Source organism: Notamacropus eugenii, chromosome 5, assembly GCF_028372415.1.
Source record: "Notamacropus eugenii isolate mMacEug1 chromosome 5, mMacEug1.pri_v2, whole genome shotgun sequence".
Taxonomy (NCBI): Eukaryota; Metazoa; Chordata; class Mammalia; order Diprotodontia; family Macropodidae; genus Notamacropus; species Notamacropus eugenii.
In genome coordinates, this window is record NC_092876.1 from 340,223,394 (window position 1) to 340,239,856 (window position 16,463).

At 44.4% G+C, this 16,463-nt stretch overlaps 1 protein-coding gene across 7 annotated transcripts in view; it reads left to right on the forward strand.

Moving 5' to 3' along the window:
- The window catches only part of MYLK (myosin light chain kinase), a 454,770-nt gene that overhangs the window by 314,418 nt on the left and 123,889 nt on the right, over positions 1 to 16,463 (forward strand). For all 7 annotated transcript variants that reach the window (XM_072613766.1, XM_072613765.1, XM_072613763.1 and 4 more), the window contains 4 exons: positions 3,412 to 3,609; positions 4,470 to 4,719; positions 12,632 to 12,721; positions 13,180 to 14,180. In XM_072613766.1, the coding sequence (XP_072469867.1) occupies positions 3,412 to 3,609; positions 4,470 to 4,719; positions 12,632 to 12,721; positions 13,180 to 14,180 (1,539 nt within the window). The remainder of the gene's footprint in view (positions 1 to 3,411; positions 3,610 to 4,469; positions 4,720 to 12,631; positions 12,722 to 13,179; positions 14,181 to 16,463) is intronic.

The window sequence follows — 16,463 nt, forward strand, 5'->3', positions numbered from 1 at the left end:
TGTATAAAACCTATACAAGCATACATATACATGTAAAATCTCATTTGATCCTCACAACAACTCTGTGAGGTAGACCCTATGATTATCCCCATTTTTACAGGTGTGGAAACTGATATGGGGCTGAAAGAAGTTAATAACTTACATAGGATCACACAGCTAGTAAGCTCCTGAGGCAGGATTTGAATTCAGGTCTGCCTGAGTCCAAGTTCAGTGCTCCATAATACGTACTACAATATTCATTGCATAATCTGAACTTCAGTGAAATGCAGAGAGCTTTATGAGGTCCAAGGGAGAATCAACAGTGTCAGGGTTCATATGAGAGCTATGTCCCACTCTGCCCCTTGAAAAAAATGCAAACCTTACAGGTTATCTACCAAGTAGTTAACAGAAGTCTAGATTTGAGAAGGATTAAAAGAAATCTTTGTACCTAATGCTTTTGCTTTTGCTTTTAAGTTAATGGCTGACCAAACCCTCCAGGCAGACCGCTGTGTTCCCTTTCTCAAGATCTCCAAGGGTGAAGACATTACCCTATTCCCCCATTAGGTCACCTTGACTGACAATCTTGAGGTTCTTTTTGCATTTTTTCATTTGCATCCATTTTCTTCTTTGATCTTCTGTGACCATAGAGAAAAGTCTCTATTGGAATCCCTCTTTCAAGCCAACACTGCTCATTTATTCCCGCAGGCTGCCCTGGAGGCAGAACCCCTTCCCCATCTTCCTCTCTTTTGCAGGTGCCCCCTTTTGGCACTAGGTGGCACTCATGGGTTTGGAAAGGTAAAGATTAATGGGTTTTCCTTCTGCAGTTTGGAAACCAGCAGAAACTGTGGAATGAATGGGTTAAGGTGGTGAAAAGTAGGATATAAGTGTGTTTTAGGTATAGTTAGATAAGGGGGAAATGGAAGCAGTGGAAAGTGGCCACTGTCTATGTATGTCAAAATCATTCTCAAGTAATACTAACAGCTCACATTTGTATAATGCTAACATTCATGGTCTCTGTTAGCTCATTCTGGTCTTCACAAAAGGCCTGTATGATGAATAACCCTAGAGCCTTCTCAGTGTGAAATAGTAGGAAGAGTACTGCTTTTAGGACCAGAAGACCTGCGTTCCACTTCCCATTCTCTTAACACTTACTAGTTGCCCTAGGCAGCTCACAGAACCTCACTGAGCATTAGTTTCCTCAACTATAAATCGAAGACCATGTCACAGTATCTCAGAGTTGGAAGGCACTTTATTGTTGTTGAGTTGTGTTTGATTCTTTGCGACCCCATTTGGGGTGTTCTTGGCAAAGATACTGGAGTGGTTTACCATTTCCTTCTTCAGCTCATTTCACAGATGAGGAAACTGAGGCCAATAGGGTTAAGTGACTTACCCAGGGTCCCATAGCTCATAAGTATTTGAAGCTGGATTTGAACTCATGAGGATAAGTCTTTCTGATTCCAAGCCCAGTGCTCTATCCATTGTGCCACCTAGCTGCCCCTTGGGGGTCACTTTACCCATCAACTAATCCAACCCCATTCCTGAAGAGAGATGTCTTTGGCAATACCCCCAACAAGGGGTCATCCAACCCTCTCCTAAAGACATCCAGTGGGGAGGTATCCATCACTTCCCAAAACAGCCCATTCCATTGACGGACAGCTTTAATTATTAGGGTAGTTTCTCACCTTATAGACCTGAAATCCACCTCTTGGCCACTTAGGACCACAGACATAAGACTATAAAGGAGCTCAGTGGCCATCTGCCATGTGCTAGGTGCTGGGGATACAAAGATAAAGATAAAACAATCCCTACCTCCAAGGAGCTTCCATTCTAATGAAATCAATTCACAGTTTGATGGTGAGTCCTTCCAGATGCTCCTTTTTCTGAATGCTATGCAGACAATATTGAGTCATAGAATGCCATAGTACCTGAAATAGGAAAAAAGGGAAGGAAGGAAGGAAGGAAGGAAGGAAGGAAGGAAGGAAGGAAGGAAGGAAGGAAGGAAGGAAGGAAGGAAGAAAGAATTCATACATACCAAATGGATAAAAATGTTGTTAGGTCACATTTAGAAAACCATGATTTCTAGAATGAGAAAGGTATTTCTTGTACTATATTCTGTCCCTTCTGCTATAGGCCTTAGCCTGGAAGGCCGAGGTCTCCATTGCATCCTGGACCATCTCCGGTCATCCTGATGAATATCTGGTCACTGGACCCAGATGGCTCAGGAAGAGAAAGTGAGGCTGATGACCTGCACAGCCCTGCCTCACTCAAAGCAAAGTCAAGTGCAAGTCATGTCATCATCTCCCTACTGCCATGGTCCTCTTTGAAAGCGAAAGACAAACACAACAACAACAACTGTGTGCAGTTCTAGGCAGCACACTGTAGGAAAGTTGAAGACAAAGTTTCATTATACTTAAAAGAGAGTAACCAGGATGGAGAGACGTGCTGCTGCTTGAGGACCATCAGAAGAACTGGAGCTACTCAGCTTGGAGAGAAGCAGATTTGGGGCAGCCAGGATAGCTGTCTTCAAGGATTCAAAGGGGAGAGGGTGTAGACTTGTACTGCTTGTCCCCAGAGAGCAGAAGTAGGAATATGTGAGAGGAAGTCACAGAGAAACAGATTTAAGGGAACACTTTCCAACAGTTAATATTATTCAGAAGCAGAATGGCCTACTTCTGGAGGTCATAGGTCTCTCCTCATGGGAGGTCTCCATACAGAGCTGGCTGACCACTTAATAGGATTTTTAGAACAAATTCTTGTTGGACTGGTTGCCTTGTTCCATTTAAGCAGTTGTATTTACTTATCTCAAAGGCACATAGTAGGCACTTAATAAATGCTTGTTGACTTGACTCTACATTTTTCCTTATTAAATTTTATTAGATTAGATTGTTAAAATTCTAGCTTAATAGATGTTTGTATTCCTGGTCTTGCAGGGCTGTTTTGACAAAAAGTGCTTTGTCAGTCTTTAGGTACTAGATTGTGCAGTGGAGTCAGGAGGACTCATTATCCTGTGTTCACACCCAGTTGCAGACACTGTGTGACCCTGAACAAGTCACTTAACTGTTTACCTCAGTTTCCTCATCTGTAAAATGAGATAGAGAAGGAAATGGCAGACTACTCTAGTATCTTTGCCAAGAAAACCAGAATGAGATCCCAAAGAGTTGGACACAACTGAAACACCACAGCAAGGCACTATGTGAAGATAATCTGTTATTATTATTATTCTCCAGAATAAACAATCTAGTCCTTTTATTGCATCATTAAAGAAGTTGTTTCTCACCTAATTATCCCCAGTCTTCAGTTCTTCCATGTATTTTTCAAATTTTAAATTTTCAAATGTCATGTTTCCTTTAAAGAAATACTTTTACAAGCCTCTTTCCCCTATCCTTCTCCATTCCCTTCTCGTAATGATGTCTATCCCTCTTCAATGTGCAGGGAACCCACCTCCTGAGATCCTCTGGCTTCATAACGGGAAGGAGATCCAAGAGTCAGAAGACTTCCACTTTGAACAAAATGGCAACGAGTATAGTCTTTTTATCCAAGAAGTGTTTCCTGAGGACACTGGCAGGTACACCTGTGAGGCTTGGAACAGCATTGGTCACGTCCGAAGTCATGCGGTGCTCACCGTCCGAGGTGAGGCCTGTTTCTATGCCAAGAGGAGGTTTTCCATAAGATGACCTGGGGAGGGGGAGGTCATCAGGAGGGGAATAGTGAACAAGTAGGTGAGCAAGCCTTCTCTCCCATCTTTAGGGTTTTCTGCCCCTCTATTTCCTTGCAAGCCTGTCAGATTTGGCTATGGTGCAGAGAGAGAACCACCACTACCTATTTCGTCATGATAGAATTTTGAAATTTACTCTGGGGCACTTCCCCCCCCATCTTAAGAGGGATAAATTAGACATACTTTATAATATGAGTCAAACCTTGATCTTCTGTATGAAACTTTCACATTTTATGATTTTCCACATTAAATATCAACTCTCCTTTACTCCAGCAGGCTTCTGGGCTATCTCTGAGAGGGGAGAGATAGGGTTATCACTGTCAGGGAACTCTGGCTCTAGTGGGTGGATATTTTCCCCTTTGAATTTGCCAGCGCTGCTGCTCATGGATCCACACTTCCCTAAGCCTTCAGTCCAGTCAATCAATCAACATTTATTTAATGTCTACTATGTGCCAGGCACAGTGCTGAGCCATAAGGATACGAAAAGAGGCAAAAGACGGTCCCTGCCCTCAAGAGTATGCAATGTAATGTTGCTGTATGCTATAAGAATGTATATTCGTGTTTGTGTTATACACACAAGGTATAATTTAGAAGGCAGACCTACAGATAAGAGAATACAGTAGAAGTGAAGTCCAGATAGAAACGCTTTTTGGAATATGTGCTATTTTCACTTCCCCCTCCCCAGAGAAAAAAAAACACCAATTATGATAGAGAGTTGAAAAGAGTGCCCACCAAAATACCTGACTCAGTACCATCACCCTTTGGCCATTCTCAGAGCCTCAAGATGGCACTCAGCCCTGGTTCATTAGCAAGCCTCGTTCAGTGACAGCCAGCCTGGGCCAGAATGTCCTGATCTCCTGTGCCATTGCTGGGGACCCCTTCCCTACTGTACAGTGGCTCCGGGACGGCCAGGTGCTCTCCAAAAACTCCGGCTACTCAGAGGTACTTCAGAATGAAGATGTGTTCACCATGGTGCTGAAGAATGTGCAGCCCTCTCATGCTGGCCAGTATGAGATCCAGCTCAGGTAAGTCTCTTTACTGGTGCCTGTCCCTGCCCAGTGCTCATTCTCTCACTCCCCCAGTTCTAGAATACTATGGAGTTCTGAACTCAGAGAGAAAGTGTCCAACTCTGGAAGGAAGTGATGTATCCCAGGTCTTTGCTAAAAGACTTTTGATTTTCCTGTCGTTGGGAACCCTTATATTCTAGTTTCACCTCTTTTGTTTTGTCCTCTTGTTCTTTAGGAGAAAGGGTATAATGAGGTGAGAAAAAGAAGGTAAGGGAGAGAAGAAGTTTCATTTTCTTTGCTTTTTCCACCTTATTCTCTCAGTTATATTGGCTTTTTCACAATAGTTAGCATTTATATAGCTAAGGTTTGCAAAGAGCTTTACATACATGATCTCATTTGATCCTAAGAAGAACCCTGGAAGGTAAGTAAGGGTTATTATTATCCCCATTTTATACTTGAGGAAACTGAGGCAGAGGGAGTTTAAGTGACTTGCCCAGGGTCACACAGCTATAATCTGAAGTGGGATTCCAACCCAGGTCTTCCAAACTATAGGTCCCATACTCTCTATATGACTCCACTCAGCTGCCTAGCTGTGTGATCCAAAAATATGCCTGAAGTAGTGAAAAAAAAAAGACCTGTTTCTTCTTCAGTTCCCTGTTCCTACTCTCTCTCTCTGGGTTGGTGGTAACAGACTGGCTGGTCCTGGATGCTAGAGGTTGATGTGGGCATACAGAAGGGCCCTGCCTACATTGTGTTAGGCACCTGGCCCTGTTTCAGGATCCCCACTCTCCTGGACTTTTCCATTCCCCTTAAGCTAACCCTTTTATTCAAAGTCCTATGCCCAGTGTCTTCAAGAAAGCGGCAAAAGGACAGGGAAATCTGGAGGAAAGGGGAATGAGGAAAACTCTTCTCTTGGAGCTTTTTCTTTTTATAATGGGGGATGACAGGTACTTGGGTCCCCTAGAAGTCCAGGGTGTATCTCAAACACTGCTTTATAGTCTGAGTGTACAAGTCATCTCTGTTGGCAATTCCTTCTTCATTTTTGGTTTTTTTCTAAAACATAAAAACAACTCTGTTCAAAAATATGTATATGGAGCTGAAAATTTTTAAAAATGAATGTTAAAGAAAATTTAATGGGCACAAAAGTGGCCTGTATCAAAGACCTTAAAGCAAAAGTATTAACCTTTCTTCGTGTCATGGACTTTTTGGCAGTCTGGCGAAGCCTATGGACTCCTCAGCATCAGGTTTTTAAATGCATAAAATAAAATACATAAGGTTACAAAGGAAATCCAATATGTTAGAATATAGGCATCAAAGTGTAAGAAAAGTTCAGAGACCCCCTAAAATCTTATCTATGGACCCCACATTAAGAATCCTTGCCTTAGAGAGACAAGCCATTCGTCCCCATTCCTCACTGGACGACCTCCCCCTTCCTCCCCACCAAACAGTCTCAGTGACGTAGCGCTGCTGCATCTAGACTTTCATCTAAGGGAGGAGGCTGGTGACTCCTTTGGGAAAGCTATTGCTGCTTTTGGAGAAGTTGATCAACAGAGCCCTCAGAAATGATGAATTCAATACTTCCAATATGTGTTTTCTATTTTCAGATAATTCATCTACCTACTCAGAAAATACTTCTAAGCCTCAGTTTTCTCTATAAAATGAAGTCTTGGGCTCCATGACCTCTAAGGTCATGACCAGCTCTAAATCTGGGATCCTACTAACTCTTTTTGGTATCAGCCTGAGCCCCATATAGTCAGAAAGTTATCTCCTGATTTTAACAAAATCTAATTTAATTACTGTATTCCAAAACCAAATAAGAATTTTCAGATTATTGACATTGCTACTTACCTTCATTGTTATAGATAATTGAAGTTGAACCTAGCTGCCTGAATGAACAAATACAGTAGGTAAGGTATAGTTCACATTCTGAAAGGAACCCTTCCAAGAGAGAATGGATGGACATTAAAAAAAATTACTTTTCAGTTTTATGTCATACTCAATTCTAGATATATCCCTTCTGCCCTCTCAAGAAAACCCTACCTCTAGTAACCAAGATTAAAAAGGAAAGAAAAAAATCAATTTGGCAAAATTAATCCATATGGCAACTGCTTCTGACAGCATATACAACATTCCACATGTTGTGGAATCTTCTCCAAGAAGAGATGAGCTTTTGTTAGAAATTTTGGAAGGAGAAGGCTGTGATTTAACATTTGGGAGTAGGTCAATTGTTATAATCCTTGGGATAGGCTGAGCAAGTATACACAGTGATGGGGCAAAAACAAGGGTTTGCTGAAAGATTGCTAACCCAGAGTAGAGGGTTTGGTATAGAGTCAAGTAGGCAAGTCCAAAACAAGTCAAAGCCCGTTGTGGAGAGTTTACATTTGGTACCCTGGGAAGTCAGGACCCTTGCTGCATTGTGCTGACCTGGGCTGCCCCTTCTTCTATTTTCTTCGCCCTCCCCCCCAAAAAATCTACCTCTTCATCCATTCAAAAGCTCATTTATTCCAACCTTGGCTACAGCCCAAAGAGAGCAGAAGCGAGTCAGTGGAAAGTTCTCCCAAGGGGATGAGTGCCAGGCCCTGGCACAGACATTGTTTTCCACTTAGGCTTTGTTCTTGCTGGTAGAGATCAGTCAGACACTGAGCTGGGACAGAATGCCTTTCAAGGTGTCTAGTGGGCCTAGGAAGTAGGGGGGAAGGGGATACCTCTGACAGGGTGAGAGTCATAGAACTGATCCCCTCCCCATATCTCTGCTCCAGCTATGAGGGCATGACAGTCTACATGGTAGAGATCAAAGACCACCTTTCTTCCCCCCCACATTTTTCTTCTGTACCTGGTTTGCAAGTGCTTACTGTGGTCAGGTCAAAAAAGACATATCCAGAGTTCAGCTGAGATTTTTGAAGGACTGACTCTTGCCAATAAATTTCCATTTAAAAAATAGATTTGCCCATACTGTTCATTCTAGAGCAGAGTGATTGGTAACAGGACTTTTTAGTTAGGGTGATTTCATTGGTGTAGGGAACTCCCAGGTGAGAAACTCCCTTTACCAATGCAGGTCAGTACTTCCTAGGCTTAGAACATGACCTAAGGCACTGAGAGGTTCAGTTACTTCCCCAGGCTCGCACAGCAAGGCAGGACTTGAACCCTGATTTTCATGGCTTTAAGCCTTCTCCTTTTCAACTATGGCATACAGTTTCCCCTGTGTTTAATGATAGCCCTAATTTATATAGTGTTTTATCATTTAGAAACTGCTTTTTTACACAACTCTGTGAGATAGGTGGTATAAGCATTATTACTGAGAAGCACTTTAGTATAGTAGATACTGGAAGTGAGGTTTAAATCCTTCCTCTGGAGTTTACCAGCTCTGTGGCCTTGGCTTAGTTCCTTAACTCCTTTCAGCCTTAGTTTCCTCATCTGTGAAATGGGGATAATAATAACACTTACCTCAGGTAGTTATTATGAGTCAGTCAGTTAGTAAATAAGCATTATTAAGTAGGTTTACCTGTCAGCTTAATGCTAAACACTAGCGATTCAAAGAAGGACAAAAGACAGTTCCTACCCTTGAGAAGCTCCCAATCTAATGGGGGTCCTTAGAGGTCTTTGAGTCCAATCTCCTTATTTTACAGATAAGGAAACTGAGGCCCAGAGACAGTAAGTGTTTTGAGAAGGGTCACACTGCTAGGTAGATTTCGAATCCAGGCCCTCCTTGTTTCGTCATCACTCTACTATATACCAGAGGTGTCAAACTTGAGGTCCCAGGGGCAAAACTCCCCACCCTACCCCATCCAGATTACAATGTAATTGGGAATGTTCATCCAAATAAATAAGAAATATAAAGCAACATAGATAATGTTAATTGGTGGTTTTCTAAGTCAATATGGGCTTTAAGGACCCATTGAATGTTTGTCTTTGACACCACTCTAACTGTACTATACTATGCTGCCTTCTAGGGGCAGCTAGGTGTCGCAGTGGATAGAGTGCTGGGCCTGGAGTCAGGAAGGCTCATCTTGAGCTAGTTTACTAGTTGTATGACCCTAGGCAAGTCCCTTAGTCCTGCTTGCCCCAGTTTTCTCATCTGTAAGATGAACTGGAGAAGAAAAGCAGTATCTTTGCCAAGAAAACCCCAAATGGGGTCATGAAGAAGTCCTCCGTGACTCAACAACAAAAGTTTGCATTCTGCTTATTAAAGATTCCTTTAGGTTACTTTTTAAAATGCCTGTTTTAAAAGGTTAAGTTTATCAGTCATTCACACCTTATTCATATAAAAGCAATCCCAGACTTACTAATACACTGTGTTCCTCCCATTCATTAGTCAGCTTTTGGGAACTCGGGAGAGTGAGTTTTCTCTTAGGAATGATGTTATAAATAGCATCCCTTGGACCCTGTATCCCTTGGGCTGCAAAACTTTCTTTTGTCCATGCTTGCTTCAGTATTTTGAGAATCAGAGCTTGGAACCATGTGGGTGTTCTCTGATCCAGGCTGACTGAAGTCCCCTGCATGTCTTAGCTGGTCATCTTCATGAGTTGCTGTGTCTAGAAAAAAATATCATGGTGGTCAGCCTTCTGATGATGGGCCTTTCCAGAGCGGCCAGACTGGTCCTCAAGCAGCTAAGCCCATACTCAACCCATTTCTGTCTTACTGTTTTTATTTTATTTCTTATTTGCCTGCTCTTGGACCTTCCAGAGCTCAAGGTCACCTTCAAGTCATGCTGAGGCGTCTCAAAGAGGATCTTAATGGGACATTAAATCCATTAAGTAGTCGAAATTCTCCTTGAAGGCCAAGGAAGTCTTTGTATGCCACCCTCCACCCCCACCCAGCACTTGGTAGGGATAGGGACTGGATCTGTAAGTTCATCAGAGTAGAGCAGAGGGGGCCAGAGACTGGGCATGTAGCCCACAACCCTCCCCAGTACTCAAGAGTCAGATTAAAATGTGATTCCTATCTAATTTTAATGTGTGGATGTATTAATCTTTTTGGAAGAAATATATAAATATGTGTGGTTTTCTAAGTCAGTATGCCACTTACAGGGGTCCTCAGGTACGCTTTAGTAGTTCCACACTAAAGTTGGACACCACAGGGATAGAAAATTCCCCAAATGAAGAAACCCCCTCCATGGTATAGAATGAGACATTTGCTTTTTGGTTATGGTCAATGCAGGAATATTTTGTCTGACTGTGTTATTTGTTATAAAAGTTTTGTTTTTCAATGGGGGTGAGGGAAGAGGTGGGAGGGAGCAAAAACAGATGTTTTATTCATTGAAGAAAAATCAAATTGAACTTAAAGAAAGAAAAAATCTCCTGCCGATGCAGGCCAGCACCTTCTCTGTAACTTAATGTCTTAGAAAAGATAACAGAGCTTACGATTTGCCCAGAGTCCCTCAACCAATAGGGAAGTGTCCAAGGCAAGAATTATTGGCTCAGTGTATTGCTCACCCCATTTCTCATAACAGGCCCTTAAATATTTGTTGAATGTGGTTGCATTGAATGCTTGGTAATTGAAATAGTATATTAATAAAAGCCCTAAACAGCCCCCCAAAGTCTCTGGCAGAGCCCCAAGCTTTGATTGTAATGAGATCTTCTTAGTCCCTTTGTGGCCTAAGTCCCCCCCAAACTTGAGTGCCCCTTCCCCAGCTATACTGAGCTAAAAGATGACATCCTGAAGTTCAGCTCTCCAGTTGTCTGATCTTCCTGATATTCCCTTGACCACATCCCAAGAAAGACTCCTGACCTTTGTAGTGGCCAAGTGAGAATGAAAGAGCTGGGTAGAGGCCAGCATGATGAGAAAGGATGGCTCTGGCATTGGCATTTCTAGCAGGAAGGGTGAGGTTGAGCAGGGGTTCTGAGGACAGAAGTCCACTGGGTGATGATGATGGGGACAGGGGTTGTGGCAGCAATGGGGCAATATAATAATGCCTATTCCTATATATGAGTGGCTCATAAAGTAAGTTAATAAACCAGGATACCCCCCTCCCACTATCCTCAGAAGAGGGAGGTGAGCTACTTTCGAAGGACAGGGCTAGGATATTGGCTATCTGAGGGATAAGGGTAAACGGGTAAAAGAAAGGCAAGTGAGAGGACATCAAAGACTTCAGCGGCTCTTCAGGATTCTTGTGATGGCAACCACCTGGGGACCATGCAAAGTCATCTCAGAGTTTGTCAATCCTTGATGAAGTGAGTCTGATCTCTTCTCTAAGAATCTAGAGCCTGAGGACCTTAAAAAGTTTCTGAATTGGTGGTTTTACAGCAGGTTTTCTCTGAAATCTTAAGCCCCCTCAGGATTTCCTTTCTCTAGCCACACAATATGAAGAGTTAGCTTTGTCTCAAATACTGGGGATCCTGCCTCATGAGCTGGGCAGGTTATGACTGCCCAACTCCCTCAGTGTTTCCTCTTTCCCTGAATCTCACTGTCCTGTATTCGCAGCTCTTAAGTACCTAATAAATGCTTACCTCCTGACAGACTGTCAGAAGGAAAGAATTACAAATGAGAATAGAGCAGTGAGGGATAAGTGTGTATTTACCTGTATATTCACGTGCCTAAATCCATTCTTAAAATATACACCTGTTACAAACAGATACTGACAAACACATATATTTAGAGGTGGGTTTACAAGCAGGTCCAATGTGTGTCTGCATGTGCAGTGTATGCTCACTTACCTCTCCTGTGAAGTTTGAATCATGCTCTCAGTCATACGTCTGCATCATCCTCATCACCCTTACCAGTCATTCCAGAGTCTTTTGACTGCTCAGGACTTAGAGACCCCATCAGCTAGCAAAGATCTGGGGAGAAAGGCAGAGAACTTCTTAACAGAATCTTGCTACTAATGCAAACCCAGTTTTGGTATAATGATATAATTTGGTATAATGCTGGCCCATTCCTCTGCCTCTGCTCTTACTACCTACACTGGCTTTCCTCACCCTTTCTCCCTTCTTTTGGGAATAGGAGACAGGGCTGTCCACAGGTACCATAGGACAAGTTAATAGCATCTCTAATGGGTATCATTGAAAGGGAGCATGGAGAAAATGTCCTCTGCAGAGATAAGAATAAAAACTGCTATTGACTTAAAGTGATGCTTGAGTAGCAGATGAACAGGAGACAGAGGAAGTGTTTAACTTCATAAGTTGGGGAGTGTTGGACATGGTGGGAGACAGTAAGGAACTGAATTCTCTGCCATAAAAAAGCATGGGGGAGTTCCAAGTAAAGAGCTAGCCAGAAGGCCCAAATCACCTGGTCAGAATTCTCACCTTCTCATCCATCCTTTTACTCTGCATGTTAAGAGACCTAGATGGGGAATCAGACAGCTTGAGTCTAGTCCATCTGCCCCTAAGTCATTATGTGACCTTGTCCAATCTTGGTCTTGGTTTCCTCAGCTGAAAACTGGAGATTTTGAATCACAAAGGCCCCCTCCACCTCTAATGTTCATGCTTTTGCTGAAAGAAGGGCTCAGGAGTTGAATTTTCTTCCTTCATCTCCTTTTCCATCACAGTCTGTGTCCATTTATGAAATTGGGGGCCCTGGGGATGATGCATAGGCTTCAAAAGCTGACTGAGTTAGAAAAAATGGTTGTAATAAGGAAAAGAAGGAAGAGGTGGGGGGGTCAGTTCTCTACCCCAATCACCTCACTCTCTTCATGTGGATTCCTTCTTATGACCCAAAATATCTAAAAGTTTGGGGTGACAAAATGGTGACCAGATCTGTCTCTGGATTTTGGAGAGGTGTGGGGCATATCTCGAAGTAGGACTGGAGCTCATTAGCCTCCTGAGACACTACTTCCCACAAGTGAAGCCTCCAATCATCCTGACCATTCCTGACATCTTCTCAGGAGAGGCTGGGGCAGAGAATCCATGTGCTGTACCCCACACACAATGTAGGGAAGGGGGAAGCTTGGAGACCAGAAACCCTTTAACCTAGAGATATGCTTTGAAATCTTCAGGAACCGGGTGGGCGAGTGCAGCTGCCAGGTGTCCCTGATGCTGCGAGAGGGGCCTTCTGGGGCCTTGGGAGAGGCCATCCCCATTCAACCGTAAGTACTACTCCCTGGGAAATGGCCAGAGTCAGATTTTCTTTTCTCCTTTACTGGTCTCTGATTCTCACTCCTGCCCTCCCAGACCCTGCCTTGGCAGTTACTCAACCCAGTCCCCTTAGATGTGGCCCTACAGACTGCTTGCATCTTCCAGCTGAAGCTGCTGGAACAGAGAAGGAGAGATTGGAAAAGGGAATAAGGGAGGGTGAAGGGGGGTGAATATTTTTTTTTTTTTTGCACACACCCTTATATGGCTACTGAAGTCATTACCGATGCAATAAAGCAACTAGGCAGGCGAGTTCCTCTCACCAACGTTCCCTTCTATAAACACAGCCAGGCCGGCCCCATCCCTCTTCTCTCCCCCCCTCCCGCCTTCAGGGATTTGCTCTCCCCTGACTTTTTTTTAACCAGCCCCTTTTCCTCCAGCTACTTTTCTTCTTTCCCTTCATTGGTTGTAGGAGGAAGGAGACTGCCAGCTGTGAAGGACTCACTGGAGGAGGAGGAGGTATTGGCAGTGGTGGTGGCCATCATGGAACACTAAGACCCCTGGGTCTGGGGAGCAGGCTGAGCTGGAGACCTGAAGAGGAGGGTGACGACGTGCGGGGGGTGCTGAAGAGGCGAGTGGAGACCCGGGAGCATACAGAGGACCGACTTCGACAGCAGGAAGTAGAACAGCTGGACTTCCGAGACCTCCTAGGAAAGAAGGTGTGCACCAAGACTCTGTCAGAAGAAGAGCTGAAGGAGATCCCAGCTGAGCAGATGGATTTCCGAGCCAACTTGCAGCGGCAAGTGAAGCCAAAAACATTATCGGAGGAGGAGAGGAAGGTGCATAGCCCCCAGCAGGTTGACTTCCGCTCCGTGTTAGCCAAGAAGGGGGGTCCTAAGGCCCCTGTACTGGAGAAGGCAGCCCTTCCCAAACCAGCTACCCCAGATTTTCGTTCTGTGCTTGGCAACAAAAAGAAGTTACCTGCAGAGAATGGCAGTGCCAACACTGAGTCCCTGAATGCCAAAGCAGGAGAGAATGCCAAGCTGGTTGAGAACACCAGACTGATAGGGAATGCCAAGTTAACTGAAGCCCAGAAGCCTTTTGGGGATGCCAAGTTAACCGATACCCAAAGATCCATTGGGAATGCCACTCCAGCTGAAACCAAGAAACCTGTGGGAAATACCCACCCAGTGGAGCCCCCAAAACAAGCAGGGAAAGAAGACCTTAAAAATGAGGTTGTTAATGATGTGAACTGCAAACGGGCCTGTACGGGAGCTCTAGATAGTGATAAGATTGCAGAAAAAAAAGGGAGTCCCCCAAGCTTCACAGAGAAACTCCAGGACTTACGTGTGGCAGAGGGTAAAAAACTTTTCCTTCAGTGCCAGGTTATATCTGAACCCCCAGCCACCATTACTTGGACACTTAATGGCAAGACCCTCAAGACGACCAGGTTCATCATCCTTGCCCAGGAAGGTAAATAGGGATGTGGTGGGGAGGATGGAGGAGAAGGTTACCTAGAGGGCCAATCTCAGCTCATTCTGTGTGCCTTGAGAAAACTTTGGCCTATCGGTCATTGCATAGAGTAAGTTAACTGCAGGATGCACATGAGTAGTCTCCATGGTGCTAGGGGCCCCTAGAAGAGTTTTTGGACAAGTATTGCTGTGCTCCTTCACCCCTAGAAAGATACAAACAGAATCCTGGCACATGTTTTATTATGCTGAGCAGGAGGAGAATGGCAGGATGTTCCTGGTTCTGGCGTTGTGCTCACAGTGTGGTTGGCAGGTTCTCTTCCCATCACCCCCTGTGATCACCACAGAGTAGACATGCCCTGCATCCTACCACCAAGATCTATTGACTGTTGCTCTGGATAAGGGCTGTGTTGTTAGCTTTAATGTTTAGGGTATTATGGGTTTGGGAGATACATAGTGGAATGAAGCAGTAGTGGCCATTGGGGAGCAGGAGAGGGTGTTGTTGTACAGGCAGAGTTGTACATTTGAGTTAATGGCAGCTTAGGTCATAACACTGTGGGCTCCAGAGTGTGTGGCTTTGGTGGTGGGGGAGAGAGAAGGGGCTGGTGGGGGCAATGTCTGCACAGGTCCTTGTGTGTTTGTGGTAGTGTGGGTTTGGGGGAGGAGTAAATGAGTGGAAGAAAATCCAAAACACCCCTACAGCATACACAGAGGGAGCCAGTACTGCTTGCTTCCTAATTTGGATGAGACATTTGTTTGCTGGTATTTCACATTCTTGAATGGTGGGGAAAGGCGGTGGGGCTGTGTGGGTATCTTGCCATCTGTCCCCTTCTGGTGTATGAGGAGTGGGGGAGAGGAGGACTCTGGTATTATGTTCTTTTACACCTGGAAAGGTAAAAGGAGGTGGGAGAGATGGTGTCCCTAGACCTTCAGTTTGTACCAGGAGCATTTTGTTCAGTCCAGAACCTGGGAGAAAAAGAAGAGAACTGAGAGAAACAGGACTCCCAGCACCCCACTCTGGTGGTTGTCAGAGGAACAGACCACTGGGGTCCTAGGGGCTGGGACTAGGGCTGGGACTGGGCTGTTCCTGGCAGTGGGGAGTGGGGAGAGTCACATTCTTTTCTGTCAGTTGGTTGGATAGGGAGCACAAGGGGAGGGTAGCCACATGAGAAACTGGCCCTGGGTCCTGGTGAAGGCTAAGGGAATAAAAAACTTCCCTTCCCTACATGTGTTTCTTCCTTGTTCAGTGATCACACTCTGCCTCCAACTATTTCCATTCTCTCCCTGTCCCTCCCTTACCTTTCACTATTCCTCCCTGACTATTAAAAACTGGGAATGGAGTACTGAACGAGAGAGGTCACCATGCCCAGCTATGTCCTGACAATGCATGGCAAGGCTGGATTTCCTTTCTTTGCTCTGGTCTTCAAGCCACAAACTGTGATGCTGCTGGAGACTTGGGATTCCGATGCTTTGAGTGGTGGAAAGGAGAATAGTTTATTTTTCGATCACTATAGATAATATTGACTCAGTTGCTTCCTTACTTCAGTATGCCTAGATTGGCAGGAGCTCTGGAGAGAACTTCACCCCACTGCTCCCACACACCCCTGCTTCTCTCAATGCCTGGACATTCGGGGGGGGGGGCAGTGAGTGGATGCTACAGCCTTCCTCAGTTTCCCATTCTGGAGACCTAATTGTCTTCACCACTGGCAAGCCCTTCATATCAGGTCTAACCCATATCTCCTGCCTTGGCACTGGCTACTCTGTCATCTCCAAAGAGGGAGAGTCACAGCTTTTCATCAGATGAAGTCATCCAAGTCTGCACAATGAGGCATCCTTTAGCTGTATTAGCTGTAGAAAACTGAGGTACGGTATGACTAGAGTGCATCACCCAAAAGACCCCAACTGCTCCAGGCCAGGATGGCTGCTAGACAAAACAATTTCATGAGGGCAGTGTCCAAGTCTTACATAAATTTTGTGTTTTCCTCAGTTGCTAGCACAGTGCTTTTCAGCAGTAGGCCCCTTTGTGGAAGTGAATTTGCTTAAACTCAGCACTGCCTAAAACCATCGAAAAGTCATTTTATTGACCAGATCTAAGCTCTTCTAATTACTTTTTAAATGCAAAATAAAATTTTACCCCATGTAAAATAGGCCTAATTCAAAAAAACACCTAAATTTTCTTATTGATTCCTAGTTTGTTTTGAATGGATGTTTGCATGTGACTGACCCTGTTAGAAACAGGAGATTATGGAAGAGGAGAGGCTTCTTGGGAGAAGCTCTAAAAGAAGGG